This window comes from Suncus etruscus, chromosome 6, assembly GCF_024139225.1.
Source record: "Suncus etruscus isolate mSunEtr1 chromosome 6, mSunEtr1.pri.cur, whole genome shotgun sequence".
Taxonomy (NCBI): domain Eukaryota; kingdom Metazoa; phylum Chordata; class Mammalia; order Eulipotyphla; family Soricidae; genus Suncus; species Suncus etruscus.
This window is the reverse complement of record NC_064853.1, coordinates 45326257-45344298: the sequence shown is the minus strand read 5'-3', so window position 1 is coordinate 45344298 and position 18042 is coordinate 45326257. Positions and strand designations below refer to the sequence as shown.

The 18042-nt window shown below is 43.8% G+C and overlaps 1 protein-coding gene and 1 non-coding gene across 2 annotated transcripts in view; one reads left to right on the top strand and one right to left on the bottom strand.

The window, feature by feature from the left end:
- The window catches only part of KPNA6 (karyopherin subunit alpha 6), a 47982-nt gene that overhangs the window by 23980 nt on the left and 5960 nt on the right, over nt 1–18042 (top strand). The window contains exons 2-12 of the mRNA XM_049774784.1: nt 2802–2935; nt 5773–5865; nt 7273–7372; nt 9997–10091; nt 11062–11193; nt 12884–12972; nt 14683–14782; nt 15294–15457; nt 15656–15734; nt 16218–16343; nt 16671–16798. Of these exons, the coding sequence (XP_049630741.1) occupies nt 2802–2935; nt 5773–5865; nt 7273–7372; nt 9997–10091; nt 11062–11193; nt 12884–12972; nt 14683–14782; nt 15294–15457; nt 15656–15734; nt 16218–16343; nt 16671–16798 (1240 nt within the window). The remainder of the gene's footprint in view (nt 1–2801; nt 2936–5772; nt 5866–7272; nt 7373–9996; nt 10092–11061; nt 11194–12883; nt 12973–14682; nt 14783–15293; nt 15458–15655; nt 15735–16217; nt 16344–16670; nt 16799–18042) is intronic.
- Nucleotides 7619–7742, bottom strand: LOC126012683 (U6atac minor spliceosomal RNA). Its single transcript, XR_007497109.1, has one exon. It is a non-coding gene; the product is annotated as a U6atac minor spliceosomal RNA (small nuclear RNA).

Below are 18042 nucleotides of genomic sequence, written 5' to 3'. Positions count from 1 at the left end.
CAGGATGTAATTTTCTCTACATTGTAAGGCAAATTTTACGGAATTTAACGTCATCGATAAATAATATCGTTCTAAAATTTTTGTTTTATTTGTGTTGTTTGTATCCTCTCGACCTATGTGGATACTTGCATGCAGAATATTCTCAATAAAAACTTTATTGAAACTAAAAACAGTGTACCATACTATGTATTTTCGGTTTTAAAAATGTGGCTCTCAAAATAAATTTCAATCGTGGTTTTGGCAGATTTTTTTTTTTTTTTTTGGTTTTTGGGCCACACCCAGCGGTGCTCAGGGGTTACTCCTGGCTGCCTGCTCAGAAATAGCTCCTGGCAGGCACAGGGGACCATATGGGACACCGGGATTCGAACCAACCACCTTTGGTGCTGGATTGGCTGCTTGCAAGGCAAACGCCGCTGTGCTATCTCTCCAGGCCCGGTTTTGGCAGATTTGACTCAGTTGAAAAACAGGTTGCTCATCACTGTTATAGGGTACCAGAAATCAAATTCAGGTCACTTGTGTGCAGGGCAAGTGTACCTGTTGTACTTGTTACTCTAGCTTGCTTACTTACTACTTTTTTTTTTTTTTTTGGATGCTTAGGAATTACTCTTGGCTTTGCATTCAGGAATCACTCTTGGCAGGCTTGTGGGGGAGGGAGACCATATGGGATGCTTGGGACCAAACCCAGGTTAGCTGTGTGCATGCAAACACCCCTAGCCTTACTATTTTAAAAAAAACAAACAAAACAAAAAACACTTCTCAAACACACTAGCAACTCCTGGGAGGGAGTTAGCACTAGAGTTAATCGTTCTGTTTGCCTATAAAACTTATTTGTAAAGGGCTGGAGAGATAGCACAGCGGTAGGGCCTTTGCCTTGAATGCAGAAGGAGTGGTTCAAATCCTGGCATTCCATATTGGTTCCCCCAAGCCTGCCAGGGGCAATTTCTGAGCGTAGCCCCTGACCCAAAAACAAAAACAAACTTGTTTTTAAATCCCTTTTGCAGTACTTTTGCAACTATTTCAGGTCAGAAAATTAGAGGATGGGGGCCGGGCGGTGGCGCTAGAGGTAAGGTGCCTGCCTTGCCTGTGCTAGCCTTGGATGGACCGCAGTTCGATCCCCCGGTGTCCCATATGGTCCCCCAAGCCAGGAGCAACTTCTGAGCACATAGCCAGGAGTAACCCCTGAGCGTTACCGGGTGTGGCCCAAAAACCAAAAAAAAAAAAAATTAGAGGATGGCAAACTTCCATAAAAAGAGGGAGAGGTGAGGGGCCTTAGCGGTGCCTTACTTGCACTAGCCTAGGATCGATCCTAGCCTGCGGTTTGATCCTCTGACGTCCCATATGGTCCCCCAAGCCAGGAGCGATTTCTGAGCCACATAGCCAGGAGTAAGCCCTGAGCGTCACTGGGTGTGGCCCAAATATCAGAAGCAAAAAAAAAAAAAGAGGGAGGGTCCTAGTTATATTACTTAGGGTAGGGCATTTGCCTTGCTCGTGGTGCAAAGTTTGGTCCCCAGCATTCCACATTGGTGGTCATTTGCCAACAAGGCCAGTAGTTAAATTCCACTGCATAAGGATCCAGTGATACTTGGGCCTTGAGGTCCTGGAGATTACCTGACATCCTGGCAGGGTTTGGGCCTCCAGGGCTATACCTGGTGATGCTTATACCTGGGTACCATGTGGGATTGAACTCAGATTGACCTTGTGCTAGGCTTTAACCTTAACCTGCTGTATTATCCCTCTAGCCACCATACATTTGTTCTTTTAAAAAAATTTTTCCCTCTTTTCCTATACATTTGGTTGGTTTTTGTTTTGGGGCCATACCCAGTAGTGCTCAGCAGTTACTCCTGACTCCATGCTCAGAATTACTCGTGGCAGGCTCGGGGGACCATATGGGATGCTGCTTGCAAGGAAAATGCCCTACCTGCTGTGCTATTGCTCCATAGACTATGCATCTGTTCTTTTTTTCTTGTTTTTTTTGGGCCACACTGTTTGATGCTCAGGGGTTACTCCTGGTTATGCACACACAAATCCCTCCTGGCTTAGGGGAACGCCGGGCAATGGTCTGTCCTAGCATTTGCAAGGCAGACACCTTACCTCTAGTGCCACCACTCTGGTTCCATATGCATCTGTTCTTATGATGAAATTGTTCATAACTATTGAGCATTTACCATATGACTAGCATAGTTCTAAGTATTTGGCATATCTTAACCTATTTTATGCGAGTATTAGTTGCTAGCAGCACCTTTAACAAGTTTACTATGATTATGAGATGATGTGTGCTGGTAAGATGGAAGTATTAGAACTGTCAGGTGCATTTGTTGAGATCATTAGATATTAAAAAGCTGTGACTTCCCCCAAGTAGGGGAGTAGAAGGCATTACAGAAGCCCAATGAAATGTCATCTTTTTTTTTTTTTTTTTTGGTTTTCAAGTCACACCCGTTTGATGCTCAGGGGTTACTCCTGGCTAAGTGCTGGCTTGGAGAGACCATATGGGACACTGGGGGATCGAACTGCGGTCCTTCCTTGGCTAGCGCTTGCAAGGCAACACCTTACCTCTAGCACCACCTCGAGGCCCCAATGTTATCTTTTATTTGTGTGTTTTGAGACCACAGCCAGTAGTGATCAAGGGTTTCCTCCTACTCTGCACTGAAGAATCACTTGTGGGCCACATGGCATGTTGAAAATTGAATCTGGGTCAGCCATGTGCAAGGCAAATGACCTACACATTGTACAGTTGCTCCAGCCCCCAAATGCCACCTTTTAAAGAACCTTTGCCAATATGTTTGTAACTTTGTTTTCTCTAGAGACCATGGCCAGCCCAGGGAAAGATAACTATCGAATGAAGAGCTATAAGAACAATGCCCTGAACCCTGAGGAAATGAGACGAAGAAGAGAGGAAGAGGGCATTCAGCTCCGGAAGCAAAAGCGGGAGCAACAAGTGAGTTAACTAAAACTCATCATGACCCTATCATGATTGGTTTTTCATATTCACCTTTTTTTCATATTCACTCTTCACTTTAACCTTATTCTTGCCAAAGTAGCTTGGTCTTTGGGCCAAAGATAACACTTTGTCTTAAACAAATGGATGAAACTGGGGGTCAGAGAGGTAGTATAGTGGCAGAGCACTTACCTTACATATAACTGGCCTGGGTTTGAACTATAGCATTATGTATGGTTGGTCCCCTGAGCCCTATCAGGAGTGATCCCTAAGAACAGATTCAGGAGTAAGCACTGAACACCCTTGGATATGGCCCAAAACAAAATTGGAAGAAACAAAAAACAATCCCTGGGGCCTTACAAGCAGCCTATCTAGGACATAAGGTGGTCCCTGGTGCCTGCCAGGAGTTGTTTCTAAGCAGATAGCCAGGAGTAACTCTGAGCACTGCCAGGTGTGGCCCCACCCCCCAAAAAACCAAAACAATCCCTATTTATTTATTTTTTCTTTGTTTTTGTGATTTGTTTTGTTTTGGGCATCACCTGAAGGCACTCAGGAGTTAGTCCTGGCAGGCCCAGAGGACCATATAAATGCTGGGAGTCAAACCCAGATCAGCCACATGCACCCTACCCACTATAATATCACTTTGGTCTCAGTTCCTATTACTTTTCTATAATTTAGAAATTATTTCTATCTTCATTATAATATTTTATTCATCTGTTATTTTATTCAAATCACTTTCTGCCCTGGAAACAAGCAAACACCTTTCCATTGTGCTATCTCTCCGACCCAAAATTCAGTCTCTTTTTTGGTTCTTGGGTCACACCCAGCAGTGCTCAGGGGTTACTCCTGGCTCTGCACTCAGAAATTGCTCTTGGCAGGCACAGGGTGACTATATGGGATGCTGTTACTTGAACAACCATTCATTCTAGATCAGCTGTGTGCAAGGCAAACGCCCTACCTCTGTGTTTTCACTCTGGTCCTAATATTTTATTTCTATCCTGTTTGCTTTTCCCCTTTACCATATAGTCACTGGTAAATCCAGCCTTCAAGGTTCAGCTTTAGGCTCAACTCTTTTTAAAGTTTCACTAGCTATTTATTTGTTGTGTCTCCCTAGAATGATAATACCAATGCTTCATCATCTATGTGCTACCACACATACCATTATTGGTACCTTACTCAAGTCTAGGCACAGTCTGACCCACTTACCTGTATATTTTTATTTTTCAGGATACACTCTGCAGTGCTTGGGTACTTGTCCTTTTGTGGTGTTTAGGGGGTATTCATGTAGGGTGGGGACCAAGCCTGAAAAGTATGCACTCCAGATCTTTGGGCCATCTTCCTAGCCCTCTAATGGCTTTGGCTTGCCCTTACCTTTCATAAAAATGAGTATAAAAGTCATTTAATACGTTGTTGCTGACACAAACCACTAGGTCACAATGATTTGCATTTTTTTTTTTTTTTTTGGTTTTTGGGCCACACCCGGTAACGCTCAGGGGTTACTCCTGGCTATGTGCTCAGAAGTTGCTCCTGGCTTGGGGGACCATATGGGACACCGAGGGATCGAACTGCGGTCCGTCCAAGGCTAGTGCAGGCAAGGCAGGCACCTTACCTTTAGTGCCACCGCCCGACCCCTTTTTTTTTGTTTTTTTTTTTTTTTTGTTTTTGGGTCACACCCGGCAGCGCTCAGGGGTTACTCCTGGCTCTTTGCCAGGCAGGCACGAGGGACCATATGGGATGCCGGGATTCGAACCACCTTCCTTCTGCATGCTATTTCTACGGCCCTGCATTTGAATGTTTTAATTAGCACATTACAGCACCAGTGTCGACATGTTTAAATCTTCAGTTATGAAAGTACCTTTTTAAAGGACTTAATAAGTAGTATAGCAGGTTGCCTTGCCATAAGGCTGACCTGGTCTAGACTCCCCCAGCATCTCATATGTTCCCCATTGTCTGGAGTAATTCTTGAGTGCAGAGTCAGGAGTAACCTCGAAGCATTGCTGAGTGTGTGCCCTCTCTCAACATAAACACACACAGACACACACACACACACACACACACACACACACACACACACACACACAGACACAGTCAGGAGTAACCTCTAAGCATTGCTGAGTGTGTGCCCTCTCTCAACATAAACACACACACACACACACACACACCCAAACACCCAAATGCCAAGGGACTGGAGCAGTAGCACAGTGGGTGGGACTGTTGTCTTGCACATGATTTGATTTCGAGCATCCCATATAGTCCCCTGAGCATCGCTGACTACGACCCAATAAAGCCCCCCCCCCCCAAATGCAGTCAAATCCTGAATAACTACTAATCTGATATAAAAAGATTAGAAAGTTGGGCCGGAGTGATAGCACAGTGTAAGGTGTTTGCCTTGCACACAACCAACACAGATGGTGGTTCGAATCCTGGCATCCCATATGGTCCGATGTGCCTGCCAGGGGTGATTTCTGAGGACATAGCCAGGATTAATCCCAAAGTACCGCTGGCTCTGACCAAAAACAAAACAAAGATGAAAAAGCAAATGAGGCAGGAGATGTTTTCTTTTTTTGTTTTTTGTTTTTGGGTCACACCCAGCCGCACTCAGGGGTTACTTCTGGCTCTATGCTCCTGGCAGGCACTGGGGACCATATGGGATACCGGGATTCGAATCACCGTCCTTCTGCATGCAAGGCGAACACCCTCCCTCCATGCTATCTTTCTGGCCCCGAAGTTTCCTCTTTTAACCTCTTCTTTGTCTCAACTATACTAGGGCTTTCTTGACAATTAACTTTTGCTTCATTTTTGTTTGAGTATTCTTATCATGATCTCTTCTCTTTCAGCTTTTTAAACGGAGAAATGTGGAGCTAATTAATGAAGAAGCTGCCATGTTTGACAGTCTCCTTATGGACTCCTATGTGAGCTCTACTACTGGGGTAAGACCTTTGCATGTACTTCAGGTAAACCCTAGGAAGTGTATAGTCTTCTGCAGAGTAGTCATTTAGAAACTTTCCTGGCAGTTATAGATCTTTTTCTTTTATTGATATTTTCTTTTGGAGGGTGGCTATACTCCGCAGCACACAGGGGCTACTCCTGGTTCTGTGCTCAGAAATCCTGGCAGGCTCTGGGGACCATGTGGGATGCCACAGATCGAACCTGGGTCAGCTGTGTGCATGGCAAACACTACCCACTGTGCTATCACTCTGGCCCATATGGATCTTTTTCCTTTGAGTCCTTTTGTAGCTGCATCTAAAAACATTTCAATTTAGAGCTTTGGTTGTATCTGATTTATTAGGAGACACATAATAAAATGCATACAGGAAATTATCTATTGCCTCCAAGATAAATGCTTTTTTTTCTTTTTCCAGCCACATCCAGTGATGCTCAGGGGTTACTTCTGGCTATGAGCTCAGAAATCACTCCTGGCTTGGGACCTTATGGGATGCTGGGGGATCGAACCTCGGCCCATCCTAGGCCAGTGTGTGCAAGGCAGATGCCTTACCACTAGCGCAACCACTCTGGCCTATAAGTACTTATTACTAAGTACTTATAACTATAAGTACTTATAACTTATAGTTATAAGTACTTATACTTATACTTATAATAAGTACTATAAGTACTTATTACTAAGTACTTATTTTTAAATATCTCATCTTAAAGCCCCTAGTATGAAACACCTCTGGATTCTTTTTGTTTCTTTTTTTGGTTTTTGAGCCACACTTAGCGGCGCTCAGGAATTACTTCTGGGTCTGTGCTCCTGCCAAGCTCGGGGGCAACATGGGATGCCAGGGATCAAACCCAGGTCTATCTTGGTTTAGTCGTGTAAAAAGTAAACACCCTATTGCTGTGCTATTACTCTGGTCCCCATTTTTGTTGTTTTGTTTGGGGGTCCTACCCGGTGTGCTCAGATGTTACTTCTGGCTGTACACTCAGAAATCACTCCAGGCGGGGTTGGAGAGATATCATGGAGGTAAGGCGTTTGCCTTTCATGCCGAAGGTTATTGGTTCGAATCCCAGCGTCCCATATGGTCCCCTGTGCCTGCCAGGAGCAATTTCTGAGCATGGAGCCAGGAATAACCCCTGAGCACTGCAAATCAGTTGACTCAGTGGCACTGACCTCAAATTAGAGAGCCAAATAATCTCTAAAAGCCTTATAAAAAAAAAAAGAAATCACTCCAGGGGACCGTATGGGTGCTGAGGATTAAATCCAGGTCAACTGCATACAAGGCAAATATACCCTATTGTCTGTGCTATTAATCCTTTGGATCTTTCTTATATTATGTCATTATGTTGTCATTAGGCAGTGTTGGTTTGCAAACTATTGAACCTGTTTCATGTTCTAGGAAAGTGTTATCACAAGAGAGATGGTAGAGATGCTTTTTTCTGATGATGCTGACCTGCAGTTAGCAACCACACAGAAATTCCGGAAACTGCTCTCCAAAGGTACAAACCTGGTCTTCTCCGGAGACGTTTAGCCCCTTATTTGTTTTGACACCATCAGCTACTCCCTCTATTCATTCTGCCTTGGCTACTGACTTCGGTATTTCTTTTTTTTTTTTTTTTGGTTTTTGGGCCACACCCGGTGATGCTCAGGGGTTACTCCTGGCTATGCGCTCAGAAGTCGCTCCTGGCTTGGGGGACCATATGGGACACAGGGGGATCGAACCGCGGTCCGTCCTAGGCTAGCGCAGGCAATGCAGGCACCTTACCTCTAGCGCCACCGCCTGGCCCCTAACCGTATGCGTGTTGCAGGCCGAAGCCTCTTCCATCCTTGTCAATGGGAGTGCTAACCTTCTCTCCTTTCATACAACACGGTATTTCTTAGAGAAGTCAAATACATTCCTCCTTTTGTACACACCCTATCTAAAAATGTAAGTCCTTAATGCTTAATATTTTACATGTGCGCGTGTATGTACACACACACACCTCTCTCATCCTCCCTTAGCATCCATTCCCCTGATTATTTTCATTCTACTTTGTCTTACATAATACTTTTTTTCCCATTAGATTTATACCTTCTAATATAATATAAATATACCTTTCGCTGAAAGATAATCCGTGTAATAACAGGAATTTGATTTGTTCGCTATATACCCTCCATTCCTATACCCATCTATTGTGCATAGTTCATACCAATAAAAAATTAATATGGGGGGCCAGAGAGATAGCATGGAGGTAGAGCATTTGCCTTGCATGCAGATGGACGGTGGTTCAAATCCCAGCATCCCATGTGATCCCTGGAGCCTGCCAGGAGGGATTTCTGAGCATAGAGTCAGGAGTAACCCCCTGAGCGCTGCTGGCTGTGACCCAAAAACCAAAAAAAAAAAAAAAAAATAATAATAATAATATAGGGCAAGAAAGCAAGAAAGTATTTTTTTGTTTTGGGGCAACACCCAGCAGTGCTCATGGCTTACTTTTTTGGGGGGAAGGTTAACACCAGGCAAATACGGATCTTTTTTTATATATATATTTTCTTTTTGGGGGGTGGCTACATTCTGCAGCACTTGGGTTACTCCTGTCTCTGCACTCAGAAATCGCTTCTGGCAGGCATGGGGACCATATGGGATGCCCGGAATTGAACCACGATCAGTCCTGGGTCTGCTGCGTGCAATGTAATGCCCTCATGCTGTGCAATCTCTCCAGCCCTATTGGTTCTTCAGTCAGGAATCACCGTTGGGCTCAGGACCGTATGGAATGCTGGGGACTGAACTTGGATTGCTCCATACAAGGCAAAATACCTTATCTGCTATGCTGTTTCCAGTTCAGGAAATTTTTTTTGTTTGTTTGTTTTTGGGTCACACACACCCGGCGCTCAGGGGGTTACTCCTGGCTCTATGCTCAGAAATCGCTCCTGTCAGGCTCGGGGGACCATATGAGATGCTGGGATTCGAACCACCATCCTTCTTCATGCAAGGCAAAACGCCTTACCTGCATTCTATCTCTCAGGCCCCAGATTTTTTTTTTTTGTTTCACAACTGATGGTACTTAGAGGTACCTGGCTGTATACTCAGGAATTACTTCTGTTGGCTCAAGGGGATCTCATGAGATGCTGTTGTACCCAGATTAGCCATGTGCAAGGCAAATGCCTTTCCTGATGAACTATCACTCTGAACCCAGAAAATATCTTTTTAAGAACATTAATTGTTTTGTTTTGTTTTGTTTTTTTTGTTTTTGGGTCATACCTGGCACTGCTCAAGCAATATATGAATGTTAGGAATCCAACACAAGTCCATCCCAGGTTAGCCGCGTGCAAGACAAACACCCTACTACTGTGCAATCGCTCCAGCTCCAGGAACACTAATATTTCTCCTTATAATATGTCCACCTTGTTATAAACTCAGTATATTCATTGTCTCAACAAAACAGTTATTACTCTTTTAGTTTGTTTTTGTTTTGAGGCCATACCCAGTGATGCTCAGGGGCCACTCCTAGCTATGCGCTAAGAAATCCTTGGTGGACCATATGGGACACCGGGAGATGGAACCACAGTTTGTCCCAGGCTAACATGTGCAAGACAGGCACCTTAATGCTTGCTCTACTGCTCCGGCCCCAGTTATTGCCTATTATATGAAGCAATCTCTGCAGAAATCAACATCTGTTGTTAAGGAACCACTTTCTAGTGTGCAAAGCATATTCTTCATCCATTTTAGCCATCTCCTCAAACCTAGAAGAGAAATGTTTAGACTAGGAGTTGCTCATCCTTGAGGATTTTCTTTTCTCTCTCTTTTTCCATGGTTGCTTTAGATAAGTTAAATTAGTTTTTTACTTATATTCAGTAAACCAAAATTGAGCATTAGGAATGTCTCTAATCTCTCTCTCCCCCCCTTCCTCTCTGTTTCCTTTCCCTTTCGTCTCATTCCTCCTTTCCCCTCCCATCCCATTTCCCTCTTTTCCTCTCACCTCTCCCTCTTCTCCTTTCATCAACGGTTGAAGGCATACTCAGCTATGCGTAAAGATGATGAGAAGTATGGAGGGAAGATAGTGGACTGACCCCATGATCCCCTGGTGAATGAATCACCCAGAGCCCTTGTTACCTTTTCCACTTTCTTCCTTTCTTCCTCTTTCAGAGCCCAGTCCTCCAATAGATGAAGTTATCAACACTCCAGGAGTAGTAGATCGATTTGTGGAGTTTCTAAAGAGGAATGAGAATTGTACATTACAGGTGAGCCTGGTGTGGAAGGGTCCCAGTTGAAAGAGTGCCTTCTGGAGGGAGGGGAGGAGGGGAAAAAAAAAAAAGAAAGAAAGAAAGAGTGCCTTCTATTAAATTGACGCAGGATATTTCTATAAACATATCTCTAAGGAAATAGAAAAATTATTTTTGGGAATATTGAGAGAAAGCAAATCAGTTGACTCAGTGGCACTGACCTCAAATTAGAGAGCCAAATAATCTCTAAAAGCCTTAAAGACAAGTTACTGGAAGATGATACTGATTTGGGACCAGAACTCAGCACATCAGGTAGGGCGCTTGTCAACCCTGGTTAGATCCCTGGAATCCTATTTGGTTTCCCAAGCCTGCCTGAAATGATTTTTGAGTGTAAAGCCAGGAGTAAGTAACCTCTGAGTACTACCTGGTGTGGCCCCAAAACAAACAAGAAAGATACTGGGGCCGCAGAGGTAGCATGGTATTTGGGCATGACCCCTAGTGGTGCTCAGAGACCATATACAGTGCTAGGGATCAAACCAGAGTTGTCTGCACACAGGCAAGTGCTTTAACCTTTGTACTGTGTGTCCCTGGTCCACTTCTATTACCTGTCTGACCCAGGAAAATTATCCTTTCTAAGTCTCTGATCATAATGGGTGATAATTTAATCTGTTATAATTTACTAGAAGCTCATCTGCAGGGGACTTTGAGAGATCCATTTCACTTTAATCCTGGTTTCAGAAATGAAGAAAGTGAAGCTCCAGAAAATTTAAAGGTGACTTGCCAAAGGACTCTTAAGCATTGTGACAGTGCAGGACTGGACCTATGACCACTGAATACCATTTAAAAGGGAAAAGGAGAAGTTTGGTGTTTTGATTTTTTTTTTTTTCCTTTCAGTTAAGAGAAAGAAACTATTTATTCTGAACCCATTGGTAGGCATGGTTGCTTTGTCTGGGATAGTCATTTAATCATGATGTAATCTCACTTCCAGTTTGAAGCTGCCTGGGCACTAACAAACATTGCTTCTGGAACCTCTCAGCAAACCAAAATTGTCATTGAAGCAGGGGCTGTTCCCATTTTTATAGAGCTGCTTAACTCAGACTTTGAAGATGTACAAGAACAGGTAATGCTCATATTTGGAGAGGGTTGTCTCCTAAGCAGTGTTCAGGGACCTCCCTTAGGCCAGCCTGGTGATATACTTAGGGACTATGCTGTGCTGGGATTCAAACTCAGGGCTTTCATATAACTAATAGGTTGTTTTTATATTGGTAAAAGTGTTTTTAAGGGACCGGAGAGATAACATGGAGGTAAGGACAGTGGTTCGAATCCTGACATCTCATATGGTCCCCTATGCCTGCCAGGGCAATTTCTGAGCATAGAACCAGGAGGAACCCCTGAGCGCAGCCAGGTGTGACCCAAAAAACAAACAAACAAAAAAAAAGTGTTTTTAAACCTGAAGAATTTTTTTAGTGGTAAGACTTGTTCATTAGGGCCCGGATGGATAGCACAGCGGCGTTTGCCTTGCAAGCAGCCGATCCAGGACCAAAGGTGGTTGGTTCGAATCCCGGTGTCCCATATGGTCCCTTGAGCAATGCCGGGTGTGGCCCAAAAACCAAAAAAAAAAAAAAAAAAAGACTTGATCATTAATCATTAACATGCCAAATCTACACCAATTAGATGATTCAGAATTGAACCTCTAGGTATACTCAGGAAGGGAAGTTTTCAGGAAATCTGGATCATAGGCTTGGAAATGTCAGTTTTAACACCATTATTCACCCTGGTTTTCCTAGGGGGATGTTAAGGGTGCTGGAGATGAGACCAGGTTGGTGAACACATAGATGTTGTGTACTTGATAACTGGAAACTCTGTATTACCCTTACTCCTAACCCCAGATCTCACCCTGTGCATATCTTCCAACTAGTGTCTCCAAAGTTTATCCATTGCAGTTAATGAATATAAGTCATATCTTCTGAATAAAATCTATTTAGATCTAACCCATGTAAGGGATTATTGGAATTTCTGATTTTACAGCCTGTTGTTGCCTAGGACTTACAATAGGAATATAACTCCTATGGGACTTAGGCCCTTTAACCTAGTTATGAATGTGTCAGAAAATTGGTTGTTGGTGTAAAGAAACCTCATATATTTGCCATCAGAGCATCAGAACTGGCATTGGAGAAAACAGGGAGAAAGACAGCATTCATCTTTTTTTAGAGCCTATAGAGCAGGGGTCTCAAACTCAATTTATCTGCGAGTCGCAGGAGGGAAAGTCGGGTGATCCTTGAGAGTAAAGTCAGTAGTAAGCCTTGAACATTGGGGGGTGTGACCCAAACAACTAAAACAAAACAAAACAAAAAAAGATTCCTCTAGGGCAGGGCCACAAAATGTTGTACTGAGGGCCGTAAACAGCCCGCGGGCAAAGAGTTTGAGACCCCCGCTATAGAGAGTTTAAGACAAAATTTTCGATAGGTTTTTGCTGGTTGGCTTGAATTAGAATGACATTGGTAGTTTATTAGTTCTATAAGGCTGAAATTGCCAATCATTTTCTTCTTTTTGATGTGGTAGGGATAAGAAGGTCTTGGTTTGTCATCTGCTACAGTATAAATCTCTTAACCACTGAACCAAGAATTCAAGAGGAAAGGTGCTCATAGAGCAAGTACTTTATAAGAGCACCAGCATAAAGAGGACCTGAGTGTTTTAGGCCTTAATTTGGTTTATGTCTTCAGAAACTGTGGGTGTTCCCTGTTCTGAATATCAGCTATTCACAGAAGCCACTAGATCAATGTTAACAGTTTCCTCATCCCCCTTTTCAGGCAGTCTGGGCACTGGGAAACATAGCTGGTGACAGCTCCGTATGCCGAGATTACGTCTTGGACTGTTCCATCCTTAATCCTTTGTTAACGTGAGTAATTATGATCATCTGCACCTGGGCATCCATAGGACAGCCACATGACAGGTTTTTTTTTTTTTTCATTGTTAAATTATCTTTATTTAAAGACAGTTTTTTCCAGAGCAGTTTACCATGAAATCCTAAGTAAACAGAGATGCTAAAGGTGCATTCTGATTGCCAAAAGAAATAGGTTATCTTTTGAATAAGATTATGTCTGGGCCGGAGAGATAGCATGGAGGTAGAGCATTTGCCTTGCATGCAGAACAACGGTGGGTTGAATCCCGGCATCCCATGTGATCCCCTGAGCCTGCCAGGAGCAATATCTGAGTGTAGAATCACGAGTAAACCCCCCCCCCCAAATATGTCTAATTATGCCCAAGAGAATCTGCCTTTCCATTGAGTGCATTGATTTGCTATGAATTTATGCTCAGGCTAAGAGGAAAACTTTAAAATCACAAAGCAAAACTCTGGAAAGGATAATCTGAGTCCTTTTGTATTTGTTTCTTGGGCCATACCCAGGAGAAGCTCAGGGGTTACTCCTGGCTATGAGCTCAGAAATAGCTCCTGGCTTGGGGGACCATATGGGACACTGGGGGATCGAACCACGGTCCATCCTAGGTCAGCGCTTGCAAGGCAAATGCCCGACCACTTGCGCCACAGCCTTGGCCCCCAGTATAACACATTTTTAATTATTTATTTATTTTGGTTTTTTGGGTCACACCCAGCAGCGCTCAGGGGTTACTCCTGACTCTATACTCAGAAATCACTTAGGCAGGCTCAGAGAACCATACGGGATGTCAGGATTCGAACCAATGTCCTTCTGCATGCAAGGCAAACGCTTTACCTCCATGCTATATCTCTGGCCCCAGTATGACATATTTTTAAAGTTCTGCAAACTTATTTAATATCCAGTCCTCGGGGCCGGGCGGTGGCGCTAGAGGTAAGGTGCCTGCCTTGCCTGCGCTAGCCTTGGACGGACCACGGTTCGATCCCCCGGTGTCCCATATGGTCCCCCAAGCCAGGAGCGACTTCTGAGCGCATAGCCAGGAGTAACCCCTGAGCGTCACCGGGTGTGGCCCAAAAAAAAAAAAAAATCCAGTCCTCAGTTTTTGTCTTAACACTAGCTTTGCTGTTAACCACTCACAGATGGAACTATCCTTTATGCAGATTGTGGCAACCTGCAGGCCCAAATATAATAGGGTTGCAAATAGAAATAAAAAGTAAGGGGGTCAAAAAAAATAAAAAAATTAAAAAAAAAAAAAGTAAGGGGGTCATAGCAATAGCACAGTAGGTAAGGAGTTTGCCTTGCACACAGCTGACATGGTTTAACTGACACTTGGCATCCCATATGGTCCCCTAAGTCTGCCAGAAGTAATTTTTGAGTGCAGAGACAGGAGTAACCTCTGAGCATTGCAGGCTGTGCTGCAAAAACCCTAGGGGCTGTAGCAATAGCACAGTAGTAGGGTATTTGTCTTGCACACAGCTGATCTAGGACGGATGTGGTTCAATTCCTGGCGTCCCATATGGTCCCCCCAAACCAGGAGCAGTTTCTGAGCACATAGCCAGGAATAACCCAAACTTCACCAGGTATGGCCCAAAAACAAAAAACAACTAAAATCCTAAAAAGAAATGGTGAGGCTAATAGATTCTTTGATCCTATTGAACATTTTTGGAGTTCTTTGGCCATTCTTGATTAGGATCTGGCTTTTTTTTTCCCTTCAGACTCCTTACCAAGTCCACAAGACTGACAATGACACGAAATGCAGTCTGGGCCCTGTCAAACCTCTGCCGAGGGAAGAATCCACCCCCTGAGTTTGCAAAGGTGAGGAAGCTATTTAATTTTTCCTGAGTAATAACATATTCTTTTGTGGAAGAATTTTTTTTGAGAACTATTTAAGTCTTTGGGGGAGCCCCTGAGTCTTGATCTATGGTAAAACTGAAAGAATTGCCAGTGAAATAGGTAAATTATGGGCCTGGAGAGATAGCACAGCAGCTTTTGCCTTGCAAGCAGCTGATCCAGAACCGAAGGTGGTTGGTTCGAATCCCGGTGTCCCATATGGTCCCCCGTGCCTATCAGGAGCTATTTCTGAGCAGACAGCCAGGAGTGACCCCTGAGCACTGCCGGGTGTGGCCCAAAAAAAACAAACAAAAAAAAGAAATAGGTAAATTAGTATGCTTGTATGGTAAAGTGAAAAAGATCTGCCTGTTTAATGTTGTAGAGAAGTCTAGGACTTAGAACTATGTAGAGAATGGGGAAGAGAACATAGTCTCAGGATTAGTGGTAGAACTGATGAAATCCTGTCCCTGTAATTACCTTTCACTCTTTCCAACAGGTCTCCCCCTGTTTGCCTGTGCTGTCTCGCCTACTCTTCAGCAGTGACTCAGACTTGCTGGCAGATGCTTGCTGGGCCCTTTCTTATTTGTCTGATGGCCCCAATGAGAAGATCCAGGCAGTCATAGATTCTGGAGTCTGCCGGAGATTGGTAGAACTACTAATGTGAGTGGTCTTAGAGTACAGATTCCTAAGGCTACTCTAAGCCTAAAGAACTGCAGTGAGCTGTCCTACCTAAAGGTCTTGGAGCCATTAGAGTACTGCCAGCCTTGGTGGTTAGCAGTACTGATTGGGAGTATACAAAGCAAGTTCCCTATCTCCTATGACTCTGGCTCCATGATTAAATCTACTTTTTCTCTCTAGGCACAATGATTACAAAGTGGCCTCTCCAGCCCTGAGAGCTGTGGGTAACATCGTCACTGGGGATGACATTCAAACCCAGGTAAGGAAGATATGTAAACTCTATAGACAAAATCTTTCCCTGGGGTCAGAGTGATAGCATAGCAGTAAGGCTTTTGCCTTGCACACAGCCAACAAAGGATGGACCCCATCCATGTTTGGGCTTAGGTGAAAAATTTCAGTTCTGCCTAGAATATAATCCTGTGCAATTTGATTGTCTTAATTTCCTCTGTAAGTTGGAAGTTGATCATCATCTATTAGGTTCTTTTGAAAGAAAACTAAATGGAATTATCCAATAAATTGTTAACAGTTTTGAGTTCCTTTAGGATACTGGAACTAGGGAATTTCATTCCTTAAGGACATGGACACTGAGTTATGTTAATCACAACTCTTATTAAGGCACAGTAAACCTGGCTTCTCTAAAGGCAGGAAATAGGAGTCCTGAATAGATAACATGGTATTGGGAATCAGACCTGGGTCAACTGCATCTAAGGTGAGCACCTAACCCACTATGCTTTTTCTCCAGGTCATTCTTAATTGTTCAGCCCTTCCTTGCCTCCTCCACTTGCTGAGCAGTCCCAAGGAGTCCATCCGGAAGGAAGCTTGCTGGACCATTTCAAATATTACTGCTGGCAACAGAGCTCAAATACAGGTAGAACAAGCAGCAGTCTAGTTTTGGTAGGGGTAGGGTAACATATTCGATGGCATTGGAACACGAGAGGTTTGGGGATATTTGCTTCTAGAAAAAAATATGTTTTTACTTAGAAATTGGGGTCAGTGTTATTGAAGAAAGATTCTGTGTATGGCAAGTCAGATTCCTCTGTAGCTCCTCACCTAAATGGGAAGGATACAGAACTCTCCTTAAGGACAGATACCTAATCTTAGTTAGGCAAGACACCTAAATCTGGCTTTGCATTTTCTTCTTGAAGTGATTTGCTTTCTCTCTCTCCATCCTCTAATCCCCCAAATCTTCTCTCAGGCTGTCATAGATGCAAATATCTTCCCTGTATTGATCGAAATCCTTCAGAAAGCAGAATTCCGTACAAGGAAAGAGGCAGCCTGGGCCATCACCAATGCCACATCAGGAGGAACCCCTGAGCAAATCAGGTATCACAGACCTTTCCCATTGACTTGAAGGAGGTTTGTGCCTTCTGTCTTGACTCATGTTTATGTATAAACTGGAAGTTGCTTTTCTGCGTTGGTTCTGTCCCAGTCCAACAACAGTAGGGTTTAACTATTAAGATGCTAGAGTGGGGCCCGGAGAGATAGCACAGCGGCGTTTGCCTTGCAAGCAGCCGATCCAGGACCAAAGGTGGTTGGTTCGAATCCCGGTGTCCCATATGGTCCTCCGTGCCTGCCAGGAGCTATTTCTGAGCAGATAGCCAGGAGTAACCTCTGAGCACCGCCGGGTGTAGCCCAAAAACAAAACAAAACAACAACAAAAAAAAATGCTAGAGTGGCATTGGAACCTGCAATAGATTCCTATAGATCATGCGCCTCTTCTGAAAAATAACAGCCTATGACATAGACATTCTTCTCTTTCCTACCCAACAGAGAATTTAAATCTGTAATTCTCAATCAGCTATACAAATGAAGGAGAACTGTACTATGTCTCCTTTAAAAGTTTCTTTAAGAAGTCATTTATGGGGGCCGGAGAGATAGCACAGCGGCGTTTGCCTTGCAAGCAGCTGACCCAGGACCTAAGGTGGTTGGTTCAAATCCCCGGCATCCCATATGGTCCCCCATGCCTGCCAGAAGCTACTTCTGAGCAGACAGCCAGGAGTAACCCCTGAGCACCGCTGGGTGTGGCCCAAAAACAAAAAAAAAATTTTTTTTTTTAAATTAAAGAAGTCATTTATGGAAAAAAGAGAGAAGTCATTTATAGGGGCTGGAGCAGTAGTGCAGCGGTAGAGCATTTGCCTTGCACACAGCTGATCCTGGATGGACAGCGGTTTGATCTCCCTCGTCCCATATGGTCTCCCAAAACAGGAGTGATTTCTGAGCACACAGCCAGGAGTAACCCCGAGCGACACCAGGTGTGGCCCAAAAACAAAACAAAAAAAAAGTCATTTGTGAGGATATGATAGTTAGGAAAGGAACATAGAGGAGGCTTTAGTGTATGCGTATTTTAGTTTCCATCAGTATGAGTAGGAGTGATAGGAGATAGGCAAGTTGATTGCCTTTAATCTGTAACTAGGGAGGTGTTGTAGGGAGTTCCTTTGTTCATTTATTTGTTTGTTTTTGGGTTTGAGGGCCAGACCCAGCAGTGCTCAGGGGTTATTCTGGGTTTTGCATTCTGGAATCACTTCTGGCTGGATTAGAGGATCATATGGGATACCAGAGATTGAATC